Source organism: Anthonomus grandis, chromosome 2, assembly GCF_022605725.1.
Source record: "Anthonomus grandis grandis chromosome 2, icAntGran1.3, whole genome shotgun sequence".
Lineage (NCBI taxonomy): Eukaryota > Metazoa > Arthropoda > Insecta > Coleoptera > Curculionidae > Anthonomus > Anthonomus grandis.
The window spans coordinates 3,362,542-3,379,606 of NC_065547.1; the positions used below are offsets into that span (position 1 = coordinate 3,362,542).

Sequence of the window (17,065 nt, forward strand, 5' to 3'; positions counted from 1 at the left end):
ATAAATACGACAAATTAAACACAGAATAAAATATATTTTTATTAAAAAAATAAATACAATAGGACAAGTGTATATTTTGATTCTCTGCTCGGACGGATGATTAATCAGTTGTTTTTTTTTCTGCATAAAAAAAGGAAATTTAAAAAAAGCACGATTAATGGCACTTAATATTAAACGTTTGTATCACCTTGTATACGGGATGCTGCAAATTGGAGGGTCATCACTCTAGGAATTTAAGGAAAATGTGCATATCAACCAAATTATTCAATAAATACACCGAAATCCAATAACTGATGGCCCTTAAATTTCCAACACCTAAGTCACTACCTAAATTGGGAATCAGATCTTAACTAAATCATCGATTAACCTAAAACTTATCAATTATTATAGCAAATAAGTCCTGTAACGTGTCATGCTGGCTGTACATATACTATTTTTTTAAATAAATACAGTGTGTCCCAAACGAATTTTGAAAAAATGGCATAAATGCGTAGAGGTGGATGGAAAGGATGGACGTGGGTTTATCATCGACATTTTTTTAGGTAGGCAAGATGTCGAGGTTGAAGTTACCATTTCTCTCTTTTAAAGGTAGTTAAAGTGACTTTTCCAGGAATCCAAGATGTTTTTTCACTTTTCCAGGCAGTTGAATTAGCACCCTAAAATCGTGCAGGCAGCTTAAGCCATTTTCAGGCAAGCAATCAGTTATTTTTGTTTTCGTCCAGGCAGTTGAGATCTTTGTTGTTTTTAAAACGGTTAAATTACAAAGATCGCTTTGATATCTGCTCAAAATTACTTTTTAAAAGGAAGAAAAGGTCATTTCAACTGTCTGGAAACGGCAAAAAAAAATAGAAAATTTAATCCTTCAAAAATATGTTTTAATTGCCTGAAAATTACTTTAATTATGTTAAATTTAGGAAACTGTCTAAAAGGCGAAGAAAACATTGTTTCAACTACGTGAAAAAGGTGTTAACCCTTTCAGTCACTGCGTCGTCGTTATTTGACATACAAATCTAATTACGTTTATTCAGAAAGTATGCGATTTTTGCTCCCAATTGGAGCAATTGAGAGAATGTAAGCAATTGACGACAAGGTATTTAACGCATTTAAACACTCGATGCCATCTGTGTTATTTCATCCGAATTTTGATCGCGCTTGGCTTATTAGTTGTTTTGAATGTTTGCACGTGGGCACGCCGGGCCGTCATAACATTGACGATTATTCAAATACGAAATCGTGTTGAAGTTTGATTTACATACGTTTTTGTTTTCAAGGGTTGTTTGTTTGCTTAGCGGTAAGTATTAGTAAGTAAATGTTTATAATGGAGTGAGGGGGTATTTTTTTAAAATTATGCGTCGTCATTTGGCGACAGTGTGACTAACCGGTATAAAATTTTTCAGAATTTGGAAAAAAAAAGGTTGTAAGAAATCAGTCATAATGAGCAAAAATAAACCGTTATCTTATGAGGAATTGGTCGCTCTAGCAGAGGAGATGTCAGACATAGAATATCTAAGCGATGACAATGAGCAAGATGAAAATGAAGGTATAAATGGTAAAATTTGTAAACTAGTAATGATTTATTTGTAAATTAAATAAAAAAAGTAATTTATGTATAAAATAAATGTTTTTCTAGAAATTCTGGACAATAATGATATGAACGAGCTGCTTGATAGACAAGAAGATGAAATTGTTGATGGTTTGGAAGAGCATCAAGAAAATACAGAGGACGTAAGTGAGCAGGTAATAGTCAGCGAATCTTCTGTACGTAACGTAATAAATGTCCAGAACAAGGAATCTACTACTAGTGTGACAGAGTTTTTTCTCGAAAATGATCTTACGATGAAAAAAAACATACGTTGGAGAAGAAATGTCACCTATCTTACTCCCCCAATACCGTGGTATAAAAAAAATGTTGAACAACATGTTACCTTGGAAAAACCTTTATATTTTTTTTTAAAATATTTCACTATGAATTATTTGAGGACATGACTAAATACACCAATCTTTATGCTATTCAACAACATAGCAAATTTTAAAATACCACACAAGAAGAGCTTAAACATTCTGTGGGAATTCACATAATTATGGGAAATTTGCACTATCCCCGGGTTCGTTTCTATTGGGATTCAAACTTAAGAATACCTCGTATAGCAGATTGTATGGCTCTTGTAGAAAATAGTGCGCGGACAGGTGGTGAACAGCCTATATAGAATGAAATAATGAAGAAGCCAACTTAAATCCAAAACATAATATATAACAATCAAATTCTAAATATAGACTTCGCCGAAACGGAGGCAAAATATAATTTTTATTAAATATTACGTTCATCTGTTATTTGAGCTAGTTATTTTTTTGTAACATTTTATTTATCAACCAATATATACAGCACTTGTTTATGAACTTGGGTGTTTTTATTTATCCCGGATTATTACAGCATTAGCAATGCATGTTCATTTTGTGAACGTCGAGGAAAAGGATCCACAAAACAATGATCGTTTCTGGAAAGTAAGGCCTTTTTTCGATGCAATAAGACAAAGATGTATATATCTGCCTTTAGAAAGTAAGCTATGCATTGATGAACAAATGGTCCCCTTCAAGGGCTCCTTGAACGTAAAGCAGTATGTGAAAAATAAACCGTCACCATGGGGTATAAAAATTTTCGGTCTGTGTGGAAAAAGTGGGACACTCTACGATTTTATTATATATGAAGGATCAATAACCAAATTAGAAGACATAGAAAAAAGTTTTCGGCCTTGCAGGTGCTGTTGTAGCAAAATTATCAACAAGAATAGACGTACAAAATATTCAGTTGTATTTTGACAATTATTTCTCCAATTATAATTTATTGCAATTTCTAAGATAGATTCAATAAGCCAGCATTCACCTCAGACAAGGAAATGCAACGCGGATCTATGGAAGAAATTATTAGTGAAGATGGTGAGGTTATTATGACCAAATGGTATGACAACAAGCCTCTGTTTATGGCCTCAAATTTTATGAGTTCTGGCAAAATAGATAACTGCCGTCACTGGAATAAAGTCAGTAAAGAGTACGTCATGGTGCCGAGACCAGAAGTAGTAAAAACTTATAACCGTTACATGGGCGGCGTTGATAAGTTAGATTGCATGATTTCGATTTACAGAACATTCATTAGATCATGGAAGTGAACTTTGCGAATGTTTACACATGCCATCGGCATGGCTTGTACTAACGCATGGTTTGAGTATAGACAAAAAGCACAAGAAATGGGTATTCCATCGAAAGAAATCTTGGATTTGATACATTTCATGAGCCACGTCGCAGAAGCCTTGATCGCGTGTAATGCTGTATCAAGAAAAAGAGGAAGATCTTCAAATGAATCACTTTTAAGTCCACTTCCAAAAAAGAGAAAGTACCAAAAAACTAGACCCATAGATGATGTGCGCTTCGACAATACAGGACATTTTCCTCTTCACGAGGATAAACAATCAGCTTCAAGATGCAAACTTCCGGGCTGTAAAGGTACTTCTCGGATTTTTTGTGAAAAATGTAGTTTGTGAAAAGTGCATTTATGCTTGACAAAAAATAAAAACCGTTTTGTAGCTTTTCATAAGCAATAATAAAATAAAGTTTGATTTTATATGTAATTTTATACATACTTTTATTTCATCGTGAAGCAACCCTTTGGTCACAATGTCGTCAAATAACAACATTCAAAAATTATACCAAAAACAAAAAAAAAAACAATTTTTTAAGATAAAATGCCTTTCTGCTAAGCATAACATCATTTTTAAAATATCAGAATTTTTAAAGTCCTTACAAATAATTGTGACTGAAAGGGTTAAAAAAGATTTCTATGGTTATTTGGCAATATTAAAAATTACTTTAACTGTCATACGAAATAAAATTTAAAAGCCTGGAAGTAAACAAATTTACTTCCTTGGACGTTTTAAAAGGACTCTAAATGTCTGTAAAAAAGTAGTGTAACTATCTTTACATGGAAGAAAAATTATTCAAACTACCTGGAAAAAGCCAAAAAATGTCGTCCATTGTTGAAAAAAAAAATGGTTTGAAAAAATGAAATGACTGAAAGAAAAAAAACTTCCTTGGAGTCTAAAAATGACAAGCTGCCTGGAATAAGCAAAAACAAATCCTGGAATTACCAGTCAAATTTTTAAAAACTACCTGAAAACGTTAATTGAACTATCTGAAAAAGGCATTCTGTAATTACTGTAGTGATCTTGAATGTCTGAAAATGACGGCAATTGCCTGTAAAATTTAAAAAAACTACTTTTAGAGAGTAAGCAATTAATCCAACTGTTTGGAAAAATTACTGTAACTGTCTAGAAATGTAAAGAAAGCGACTTTGATAACCTTTGAAAGTAAGAACGAGTCATATCAATAGCATTCTCCGGAAACAATTATTTCTTGCTTGCAGGACACTAAACAAACATTTCTTGCTTACCTAAAAAAAAAAACATTTCAATAAAAAAATCTTGACCCACTTTGTATATCAATAAATAAACCCTTAAACCTTAGAGTTACAGTAAATATGGGTACACCCTGTTTTTTTTTTCTTCATAATTATAGTCTTATTTAAAGGCACAATATTTCATTTTAGCACATTAAAATTCCCTAAAACTAACCGCAGTAAGTACAATAAAACCTTAAAAATAATAATTTGTAAAATAGTCAAAATATACAGATAAAACGAGACGCACTATTCGGAAATACTCGAGTTGCGGTATCACATTAATATCGAATGTAATCCCGTAAGTAGATGGGGGAATCAAACCTTTAAGCACCCCATAACCTCTAAGAAACCATAAGATATATTTTCTTATTAACAGTTGGTTTTACGATAAAATCAAAGAAACATGACAAATGAACAAACTTGTCAATTGTCCAATTATTCGGGCCCCAAAGTTTCCCCTCGGATATTATAAGCACTAACTATGATTAACTAACTAATCTCAAATTTAAAATAAGCCCTTAAGAAGTTGTATTTAAGTAAAAGAGAGTACAGGAAATATCACTAAAGTTGCGTGGTTATAACGGACTTCCTGATGATCGTGGTTTCCGTGGTGTTGACTTTCGTGACCGGCGACGAAATGATTTCCTGGGATACCAACCACGGAGATAATTTGCTCAAATTCGGGCTCATCGGCGTCGGAGGTTTCTCGCTCTCGTGGATAGACTACAAAAACAAAAATGCATTTTAAATTAAAATCTACTTCTTTGCAATGACATCTGCTCCTTTCGGGCAATTTGCCACCTCACGTCGTTAAACTTCAGGTTGTATCTGGCTCTAGACCATGTATATGCTTCCGATTAACGCGGCTTTTAATTTTACTTTTCCTATTGTATGTGTCAGACAGTTACAACACAAAGTAGGATTTTGGGTATAGTTCAGTTACGTATAGTTCATGGAACAGTACAGGATATACACACCACTGGAAGGACAAGATTTTCATTTTTTCGGTTTTTCTGCAATTTTAGTGGAAGAATCTGTTGGAATTGGAATATTGATGAAGAGTTACTAGTAGACATAATTGAAATCTAAGTCAGAGATTTATCTTGTTGATACTAAGAATATTTATTAATAATAATAATAAAGTCTTTTTATTTAAATCCAAAAAAAAAATACATACATACATACATAGTTAATCAGACATAGAAAATAATGGGAAGTCTAGCCCTAAGGCTACTCCTACTCAACCATTAAAAATAGATAGCATAAAAGAATAAAGATACAAAAAGGGGTATATTGCCGGAATGAAATGCTCAAGTTCCTTGCACAGGTAAAGGAAAGGGGGCGTGCAGCAAACTCAAAACAATAAAAATACACAGATTATTGGTGCAATAAAACATGAATTTTCAACTTGAAAACTTTGATGAGATTGAACATATTTAGTTATATTTGCGCTTGAAAGAGGAAAGAACGAAATTTAAATTTGAATTTATTAATATTTACAATTTTAAACTGGTTAGGAATATGATTGTAGAGTTTAATAGCATTAAATGTAAATAACGTTTTAAATGTGGGCATAGTAAGTGATTCTTTGCTTCTTACATTTAAATGATGAACTTTGTTTCTTGGAATAAATCTACTCTTGAGTTTTTTTTTTATAGAAGAGGTCTTAGAAGTGCCGGTGATGATTTTATGCACAAAATTGGCAAGATGAAAATTCCATCTGTTTGACATATTCAGCCAATTTGTTTCTGATATTTTATGCGATATGTGGTCTCCCTTTTTAATTTTTATAAAAGGTAAAAACACGAAATCTACACATCACAAATACATTTAATAAAATTACAAAGGTTACATGTTTCACTCGACTAGAGCATCATCAGACCTAAACAATAATTAAAATTATGTAACCCGAAAAAAGGAAAATTCAACTAAATCTTACCATAACATACACAAAACACCTGACATATAAGTAAACAAAGCTTACAATAAAGTCGAGCGAAACATGTAACCTTTGTAATTTTATTAAATGTATTTGTGATGCTGTAGATTTCGTGTTTTTACCTTTTATAAAAGTGTATGACCAGCATCTTTGGGATAATGGATGAATTTTTCGAGTTAAATAATGCTAATCAAGCTTCACTCATCCGCCTCTACCAGAAAAACCTTATCTCAAGGAAGAATTACTTACTGAAGATATGGTTTATTCAACAATGCTTGCTTTTTCACCTTACGCCAAATTTCGTTTCTTTGCGATGCAGAACAAGGACTCATGCAGGTAGAAAAGCCTTAGACCTGGCTAGAAAATCATGGCTGAAAGAAGAAATCAAAGACCACTACAGGAACTTAAACAACGTCAATGTAAAATTGAAGTTTCTATTTTTCAAACTTAACAACGTATTACATTATGCGGAATTTATTTATTTGGATTGTAAATTCAGAGATGAAGTAACAACTTTCGGCTCTACTACTTTTAATAGATTACACAAGAAACTTAGTAACATTAAAAACAAATATATAACTTCACTTAGACTTAATGATTTCCACGAATATCGCAAAAGTTATTTTAGTCATGTTTTTCACGATAGATTTATGAACCTTAGTGGTGTTTCTTTTTCTGAAGTCGAATTAAAATTTCTTAACAACAATTTAAAATTTAATCTTCCTACTAGAACCGACATGTATTAGGGAAACATTGGCTGTAGAGGCTGAAAATGCTCTACAGTCAACGGATATATCAAATAAAAAAATTTTAAGAGCAAGAATAATTTCCTTTTTAAATCAAAATTGTTTCCTTAACAATAAACAGATAACAAATCAAAACAACAACAAAATATTAAGATCAATAAAAAAGAAAATGAGAGACAACGATATAGTTTTCACAAAAGCCGATAAGGGGTCATGCTTACTTGCCTTAAAAAGAGACAATTACATAAATAAAGTAATGGATTTTCTAAACACAGATGACTTTGAAAAGGTCGACAGAGATCCGACAGGTCCATTCTTTAATAAATTAAAAAAAGTCTTAGACATGACCTTGGTAACCTTAGAATATTTTAATTCCACAAAACAAAAACTATATCGCATGAACCCTAAAACACCTCTATTATATGGGTTGGGTTGGGTAAAACTAGCATGCCAATTAGACCTGTGGTTTCCTTTGTTGACTCCCCTTGTTACCAATTATCATTTTGGCTGAATAACGTTCTTAGAAATGTCTCAAACTTCAAAGCGCCATATTCTGTAACAAATTCAGTGAATTTTGCCAAAAGCATTCAGAATGTTCACGTTCCAGATACAGCCCAGCTTATATCGCTAGACGTGAAAAACTTATTTCCAAGCATTCCACCCGCTGATTGTCTGGTCTTAATCAAAGATCTTCTGAGGGGGAAACTTGATTCACTCTTGGTGGAAAATCTACTTTTGCTCCTTTCTACTGTGTTAGATCAAATTTTTTTCCAATTTAACAACCGTTTTTTCAAACAAAAAGAGGGACTAGCAATGGGCTCTTGTTTATCGCCATTTCTTAGTAACTTAGAAACGAAAATAATGAGCAGTCATTTTAAAAACAACATCATCTTTTATAAACGGTATGTGGATGATATATGTATGATTTGGAATGGAAGTGAAGTAGAGCTTACAAATTTCCATAATTATGTCAACTCTCTTCACTCTAAAATTGAGTTCACAATCGAACGGGAACAGAACAACACCTTACCATTCTTAGATTTATTACTTAAGAGGGAAAGAAATAAGATATCCTTTGAAATATTTCGTAAACAAGCAACAACAGATAATGTTATACAATATAATTCAACATCACCATCCTCACATAAATTTGCTGCTTTCCATTCTTTATTTTACAGACTTTTTAACATCCCACTATTTCGTGAAGCTTTTAAAAAAGAATTCCTTACCATTAAACAACTAGCAGTCAGTAACTTTTTCCCTCTTAAACCTATATATAACATGTATTTTCAGTATATGAACAAGTATAAATTATTATCATTTAATTTTATCAGACAACAATCAAACTATATCAAAACTTTTAGGTCGTTTACTTATTTTGGACCAATTTCGACACAACTATCCCGCCTTTTTTCCCCCTTTGGCATAACCCCAGCTTTTAAAACCAATAATACATTAAAAAGACATCTAATTAAAACTAAAGATAAACTACCCCCGCTATCTTCTCCGAGAGTTTATGAGATTAGGTGTAAAGAGTGCCCTGCAGTGTACGTCGGTCAGTCTGGTAGGAAGATTTCTACTAGGATTAGTGAACACAAGGCCCAATATAATAAATTTAAAAATACCGATATCACAGTGACCAGATCGGCTTTTGCTAATCACCTCCTCGACTCCAAACATAATTTTCCTGACAGCCAAAATATAAAAATACTTCATCAGTGCAATAAAAGTAAAAAACTAGACTTGTTGGAGACAATGGAAATTAGTAAAGCTTTTAAAAGCCCAGATCTGTCCTGTGTTAATGAAAGGTTTGATTTTGATGGCCACCTAGTTTTTAATAACCTTAAGTAGTTCTAGACTCTTAAATGATGGTTAGATTTCTAAAATGTATAAAGTGATTTGATTGTTTACATGTTTCGAGCGAAACATGTAACCTTTGTAATTTTATTAAATGTATTTGTGATGCTGTAGATTTCGTGTTTTTATCTTTTATAAAAGTGTATGACCAGCATCTTTGGGATAATGGATGAATTTTTCGAGTTCCCTTTTTAATGCCATATATTAACCTACAACAAGAGTTTTGCATTTTCTGAATAACCGCAAACAAGGCGAATATATAAGATCACAGTAAGCATAATGACTAAGAACAAGAGACAGAATATAGCTTTTTTAATTTAGAATTAAGTGAGTGTCTCTAAGTAAAAATTAATTTTAGGGCCAAAAAGGCCTTTTTGTTCAACTGTTTGACATGTTCGTTAAAACAAAGATCTTCGTCCATACGTAAACCTAAAATTCTCGTGGAAGCTTCGTAAGGAAGTATAACCCCTCCTAGGTTAATATTAACATTATTTTTGACAATCATTTTATTTTTTTTACTTGCAAAACATAGAAGCTTGGATTTATTGAAGTTAAGCTGTAGATTATGTTCATTAGACAGAGACCTAATGGTTTCTAAGTCGTGCATTTCTTTGCATCAGCAAAATTGGTGGCATCAAAGTTATGTACCAGTTGCGTATCGTCAGCAAAGGCAGTAGCTGTACAGAAATTAGTAGAACGAAGAATATCAGCGGTGTATACTATAAAAAGCAAATGAGAGCCTTGAGGAACACCGGAATGAATACTTAGGGTTTGAGAAGTTTGATTATTTTCAGTGATTGCCATAAGAGCACGTCAGTTTAAAAAGTCATCCATTGAATACACAGCGATACACCCAATTTCATAAAAGCAGAGAATGCTCCAAAGTAACAACGGCGGAGAAAAACGTCGACTCGCTTCCCATCGTCAGTGGGCGGCACAACTATCGCCGAAAAAAAACAGAGGAGAAGCAAAGAATGGACGTGTCAGATGGATACTCAACTGATAGATCCACCAAAAGCGAAGACTACAAGAGAACGACAAGAGAGAGAGCGGGGTAAGACTTCGGACGACTCCTCTAAGTTCCTTAAACCCCATACCAAATCCCGTACTGATCCCAGACTAGCAAAATCACTCAGAACCACTCCAAACCCCGACCTGGGAGCTGGCAAAGCGCCACCCCAGAGTGCGGAAATTAGGCAAAGCGAGGAAAGAGTACGCAAACTCGAGGAGAAAATTCGGGAACGAGATTTGCAAAATAAAAATTAATGAGATTAAACTTAGAAACTCTCAGATCATCGAGAGAGTACAATTGTTTGAACAAAAGATAAATAAGTTAATCTCTGAAAACCAAGCTCTCAATGGGCAGATCTCGGACCTGAAATGTAAACTCGGGGAGATGTTGACTCAAAACGAAACCCTTACCATCAAAAATTCCGAAGTCAAAGAGAAACTGACGGCACAGAGGGGTCTGGCTAGTGATGAAAATTAAAAGGAGCGTAAAAATAAAAGAACCAGGGAAGACGTGGGCCGGTCTCCGCCCTCACAAGACGGAGGTGAGCCGGCCTCGGAACTGGTTCACCCTGCAACAGGGAGCCAGTCCCCTCAACATCGTCATCCTCAGATCCCATACAAAACTCCACCGAAAATCCTACGCCAAAATTTAAAAAAAATCCACTGTACATGCCCTTAAACGACTTTTCCCTAGCGGGCAAAGGGAGAAGCACTGATCCCAGCACAAATATTAACAAAGTCCCAAAAGTAGTGTTAAGAGACACAAAAAACTGGGCCGCAAAATACAAGTTATTTTGTGAAAAAAAAAATAAACATAGTAAAAGTGCAGAAAGACAGATTGGGATTAGCACTCTTCCCCAAAACTCCTAACGACCACCGGGCACTAACAGGACTTCTCAAGGAGGAGGGAATGGAATTCCATTCCTTCTTCCTTGAGGAGGACAGGAAACTGAACGTGATATTGAGAGGACTTGACCAAAACTTCAAGCTAGAAGAGGTCGAGGAGGAGCTGAGAGCGATGGGGTTTGAGCCGGAGGCTCAAACTGGGCTGGTTTAAAACCGGCCCAGGCCGACGAAGACCCACAGACCTCATCAGGTTCCTCGTCCCCAAAGAATAGGAGAATGTGTTTGAAATTGATAACATATTAAAGATTATGGTCCGCATTGAGCGCTTAAGGACTCAGACGATTGAAAACAGGAAGCAAATAGGGCAGTGTAATCGCTGCCAGGAATATGGTCATGTCCTGAGTAATTGCAACGCAAAGCCGCATTGCCACAAGTGCAAGGGCGAACATTTCTATTCAGAATGTGTAAAAAACAGAGCAACCCCGGCTGAGTGTTGCAATTGCGGCGGTGACCATCCGGCGAGCTATTGGCGCTGCCCAAAAAACCCAAATATAAAAAACACAAACAACCAAAAAAAGCTTCGCTTGGACCTTGTGAACGACCGACTCGGACTCTAATAACAGGAGGGCGGAGCCAAAGGATCGAACATGAAACGGCCCGATTTATCAATTAAAAACACAAATCTCCTAAATCTCTTAAGTTTGCCCGACGGGAACCTGAAAAAAAAATCGATAACTTAATGGCAAAACTGGAGAAATTAAACTCCAACCCGGCGATCAAACTATTGCTGGGAGTCGAGGTCTAGGTTCTCGCAGTGTCCGTTCGTTTCCTTCCTAACATGTCCAAATCCCAATTCCCATCCTTAATAACCACACAAAAATAAACCTCATACAAAACCCAATCCAACCGCCAAAAACCTAATTTATCACCAAACAACACCGTAAAGGACCGGTTACGTTCACACCTCCGCCCGACCTTTTCTCGCTAGCCAAAAGTTCCGCAATCTGAGGGGGCGTGGTCTGCTCCACAGGCTCGCGTCCAATACCATCACACCCAGACCTCATAAATACATGCAACCAAACCTATCCCGACCAGTCGGTTCCTATTCTCCGAGCAAATCAAAAGTCCAAGCACCTAGATGCGACCTAGAATCATAAAAAGATGGCGCCTAATCTCGACTAAAGGATCAATCAAAAGACCGGCAAGAGCCTTCGTTGTTAGACCGGAAGAATCAGTGCAAAGATGAGGGTTAGAGAATAAGTTCCATTGTATGTTACTTTCTGAAATCTATTATTAAGAAAAGATGAGATAATATTTAAAAGAGCATCTGAGCACCCATAATAATGCAGTTTGGAACACAAGAGTGCGTGGTCCAGGGTATCAAAATCCTTAGAATAATCTAATAATATTAAGAGACTGGCCAGGCCTTTATCGTTAGACTCCAAAATATTATCAGTTACAGACACAAGCTACATCAGTTACAGGTACAACTACTCACAGAGTTGTAATGTGATCTGTGTAGGTCTAGGCCTGATGATGCTCCGATAGGAGCGAAACACGTGTAGCTTTAAAAATTATATGGATTTGATGAGACCGTGACTTTGTGTTTTTACCTTTGTTTTGTTTTAGTTTGGTCTCTTAGAGAAAAAATGGATGATACGTTTCTACAGACACAAGCGCTGTTGCTGTATTTGACCCTTTTAAAAAGCCACATTAATAAACTCATTTTACGTTAAAACTTCTGATGATATACCCTGGTAAATGCCTAGGAGGTATTGAATTAGTTTGGATCTTAAGTTTATAAAAAAAAAAAACAAAACCATGTTACATACCTCCAGGCTATTATTACTCTTCTCGCTATCCTTGTCGCTCTTGGACTCGTTTTCCTCACCCGAGATATCCATGAACGGGTTATTTTTATTGAAAACGATACTGTTGGACCCGCTAAACGGATTCAGTTGATGCTCCTCCTCGTCGTCGCTTTTCAAATAATTGGCGAACGGGTTCAGGCGGTTGTTCTCCTCGTTTTCTCGCTTCTCGGCCGCGGTATTGTTTGCCACTTGGCAGATTTCTACATTACAGGAATTGGTTTTGAATTACTATTTTTCTATTTACCCCCACCCGAAATGTTTCATTAACGGTTTTCGTTGGTCAGAAAAAGTCATATCACTAAACCCATCAAATACAGGGTGTTTCGGGAAGAAAGGGAAATATTTTGGGAACATGTTCAGAAGGTAAGAATAAGAATAAGATAAATTAACCTGAAGTTTTTTTGTAAGATTTTTCACTTTAAAAGCAACCCAAACAAATTCTAGTACACAGCCATCTTTACTCTAGCCGCGAACATCGCAAGGCAACACCGCGAACCGCTAATGCTTCCGGATCGATTTAATAGCCGTATTTAACGGGACTCGGCAATGATTTTAAGTTTTTTTTACTAACAGAAATGCCCGTTTTGTTGAAGGCATTATTCATTGGAAAATAGATTTGATATGATTTTTTAACTTTATTTTCATAATATCAAGATTATATCCCAATTTATACAACAAAAAAAAAAAATTTACCTCTGGATGTTTACTTATAATTGATCAAATATTTTTTTGGCTTTTTTCGAATAATAATTCTACATATGGTAAATAAATGGTGGATACAAGGTGTTAAATTGTAAATTAACATGCAAAGCCTGAATTATTACATATTATACAGTGTGGTACATAATAAATGTGAAACAATGATTGTTGATTTTTAAATTGAAAGTTAACTATCATCAAAAATGTCGTCAAAAACACTTACAGAAATAAGTATGAGATTGGGTGATTTTGAACACAAAATAGCCAGTATACAGGGCAGATCAAAGCATATTATCAGTTTTCTTAAAGTAAATATAGGTAGATATGGTTGCCTTCATCTAGGGAAAACAAATGTTTTATTTAAATTCTTTAAATTTCTCCAATTCTTAAATATGTGTACGAAATCAAAGCTGGTAAAAATCTTTTTGTCTGGATATTCTGGATTTGAGAAAAAGTAACTGTTATTGGTAATATTAGAAAAAAGTGATTGGTTAATTTTATGGTAATCAGTAATCACATCTAAAACTTCAAAACCATTTTTCTGTACTAAAGAAATTACATTTTTGGCAATTGGCACCATCTCTATTCCTTTATTTTATTAACTGGCAAAAGTTTTACAATTTCTGAAAAATTTCCAAAAGAAGAACATATCATGAAAGCTAATACAGTTTGAGCTAATGAAGTATCATTTGCAGCTACACCAATTAGACTCTTCCCTCGATAATCTAATCTTTTGGAAATATATATATTTCATCAATTAATAGGTTAAATACTTTTTCTGTGGATGTTAAAGAGCCAGATACAATGTTTAAATAATTTGTGGTAACATTATCGGATTTTTATGCATTATTAGTATTTGGTGATACATCAATACTGGATGAAAGGTACTGCAAGTGTCTTTTAGTGGGTAGTGTGAAAAAGTCTCTCAACATCTCATAAGTGCAAGGCGAGGAAGTACATAACATAAAAGACATCACAATGGTTGATGGTGAATAACGTTTATGCTTTGACAGGAGATTTATTTGATCAATTAAAAGTAAAAGCCTGTTACAAAGATTGTTAGTTTTCTCAGATACGTCCTCATTCGAGTCCTCATTATTACAACAATTGGCAAAAGTCCGAGGCTGATTTCAAATCACAATTATTATTAATTAAAATAATGCCTCTCTTTAAGCAATTTACGCTTTTTTTAAGAATATCGCTAAGTGATTCTTGAGCTGATGGTTTACAGCTAGGAGATTTATATCTAGACAACAAATTCTCTAGTTGAGACCACCTATTTAGTGTCAATTCAAAAGGTAAAATCCATTTCAGGTCAATATGGGTCAGTTCATTCCTATTTATAAACACTTTTACTTTCATGTCGCTCTCTACTATGACTTGATTAGCGATATTTAAACAAGTATTAGTTCAAATTTAAGGTGTAAAAATATATTTTTAAATTATCAACTATTTTTACATTCCACAACTCTGAAATATTAATTTTTTTTAAGATAATTATTTATTATCATATGAAAATTTGTAATAAGATCTGATTGTTCAAATTCAAGATTGTTGAGTTCAAGACGATGTTCTTGTTCTTTATTACTTTCTTCTGGACTCTTTCGAGGGAGAGGAACCTTTTTTGAAAGATATCCAGGTAAATTTGGAAAAATTTGAGGAACTGCTGAAGGAACTAATCGAGTTTTAGTAGGTATTTTTGTTGTTGTGCCATTTGGCAAAAGATAAACATCCTCCCGAATGATGTCAGTGGGGGCAAAATGCTTAGCACAAACAACAGTATGCTTAGTAGGAGTCCAGTTGTCTCTAGGAATTGCTTTCAGACATTTACCTTTAATTTGCATCCTTGGCATGGACTTGCCATGTTAAAAATGTACAAATATATACACAAATATTATATAAACTTACCTACTACCGGCTAGTACAACTCCTAACCCTGACTTAAACTACTTACTTACCACATATTGTTTACATGTAGGGAGACAAATACCTACACCAATTTTCCATATTTCTCCCTATGTATATTAAGCTATAAAGCAATATATTATTATCCACAGACTAACCAAATAAATGAACTACCCCACAAGTTCAAAATACAAGTCACAAAACCATTTTAAGCAAGAAAGCCAAGAAACACACAATAATAACAAACCCACTTTTAAAACGTCATTTAGCTAGCCGGCCGGTAAATTTTGTTCGACTTTTAAGTTCGATTATTTAAATAACTACGCAAAATCCACATTAAACAATATAACTAGAACTTAGAGTAGGTTTTTAAAATTGAGTCTTAACGTTAGTAATTTAAATTTAAGCACAAAAATCCGGAACTTTAAGAGAGAATCGAGTTAAACACCCACGGAAACCGCTGCGATTACCTACTAATATATGGGGTTTCCAAGATGGCGGCGTCGATCGACTCGCTATGTTGTCGATGTGATGATGTTCGTGGCTAGAGATAAAGAAGGTTGTGACTAGTAAAAAAACAAAATTTCACTAATTTAAAACAGTTTTCGAAAATACCCGCACCAACTTCAAGGCAAGCTCCAGCACGTTTGTAAGACGCTCATGTTGAACGTTTAATTGCTTGCGGATTACTTTTAATAATATTTGAAGCATTCAAAATTTGATTGTGAAGTCCTATGGTTTCTACTGGTGTTTCGTACACTAAAGTTTTTATCCACCCCCAGAGGCAAAAATCCAGTGGATTTAAGTCTTGTGACCTCGGTGGCCAAACTTGAGGTCCTCCTCTGCCAATCCAATGATCAGGAAAACGATTGTCTAAGAAATTGCGCACTCGGCGACTAAAATGAGGCGGGGCTCCATCGTGTTTAAAATACATTCGGTGTCGAACATCATCCAACATGTGTATTAAATGGTTTTCCAAAAAGCGTAAATATCCTTCTTCAGTAATACGCTCATATAATACAAAAGGACCAAACAACTGGTCGTTCAGCATTCCACACTACACGTTAACACTGAATCGCTGTTGAAAGTTTCGTTCAAAGGTGGCATGAGGATTTTCATTTGACCACCGATGTTCATTGCGTCGGTTGTTAATTCCATTTCGGGTAAAATGAGCTTCATCGCTAAATAAAATGTATTTATGTAGGCCTCGATTATATTGGATCCATTTGCATTGAACCCTTAGCCATAATCACCCTCTTGAACATGTTGAACCGGTTGAATATGGAAAGGCTTAAAACCGTTTTTCCTAAGTGTCTTCCAAACATTCACATGTGATGCTAATGGAAGTTCTTTTGTAATCCGCGTCGTACTAACACTCGGGTTCTCTTCAGCCGTATCCAGAACATTTTCATCATTTTCCACATTTAGTCTCGCCACTCGTTCAGAATTAATTCTTACGCTTGGAAACATTCCGGTTTCCTGAGCATTTGCAAAAACTGTCTGAAAAACTTTTCGAATAGGAATTCTTCGATTTGGAAAACGACGTTGGTATTCATCAACAGTACGTAATGCGCTACCATTACAGAAACCATACAGTGGTAATTCTGCAGTTTAGCGGCTTTTGTCAAATTTAGCGTATTTTCATCGTTTTTTTTTAATGGCTTAATTTTACCTGAAAAAAATTATTAAAGTGACGGAAGGTGCATTTTGCAAATAGTTTTTTTATAAACAATGTGAAGTA

General features: G+C 34.7%; 1 protein-coding gene across 1 annotated transcript in view; it reads right to left on the reverse strand.

Moving 5' to 3' along the window:
• Window positions 1-14: 14 nt before the first annotated feature.
• LOC126750557 (band 4.1-like protein 5) overlaps window positions 15-17,065 on the reverse strand; it is a 51,512-nt gene continuing 34,461 nt past the window's right edge. The window contains exons 13-14 of the mRNA XM_050460199.1: window positions 12,682-12,920; window positions 15-5,173 (exon numbers count right to left, since the gene is read on the reverse strand). Of these exons, the coding sequence (XP_050316156.1) occupies window positions 5,012-5,173; window positions 12,682-12,920 (401 nt within the window). The 3' untranslated portion in view covers window positions 15-5,011. The remainder of the gene's footprint in view (window positions 5,174-12,681; window positions 12,921-17,065) is intronic.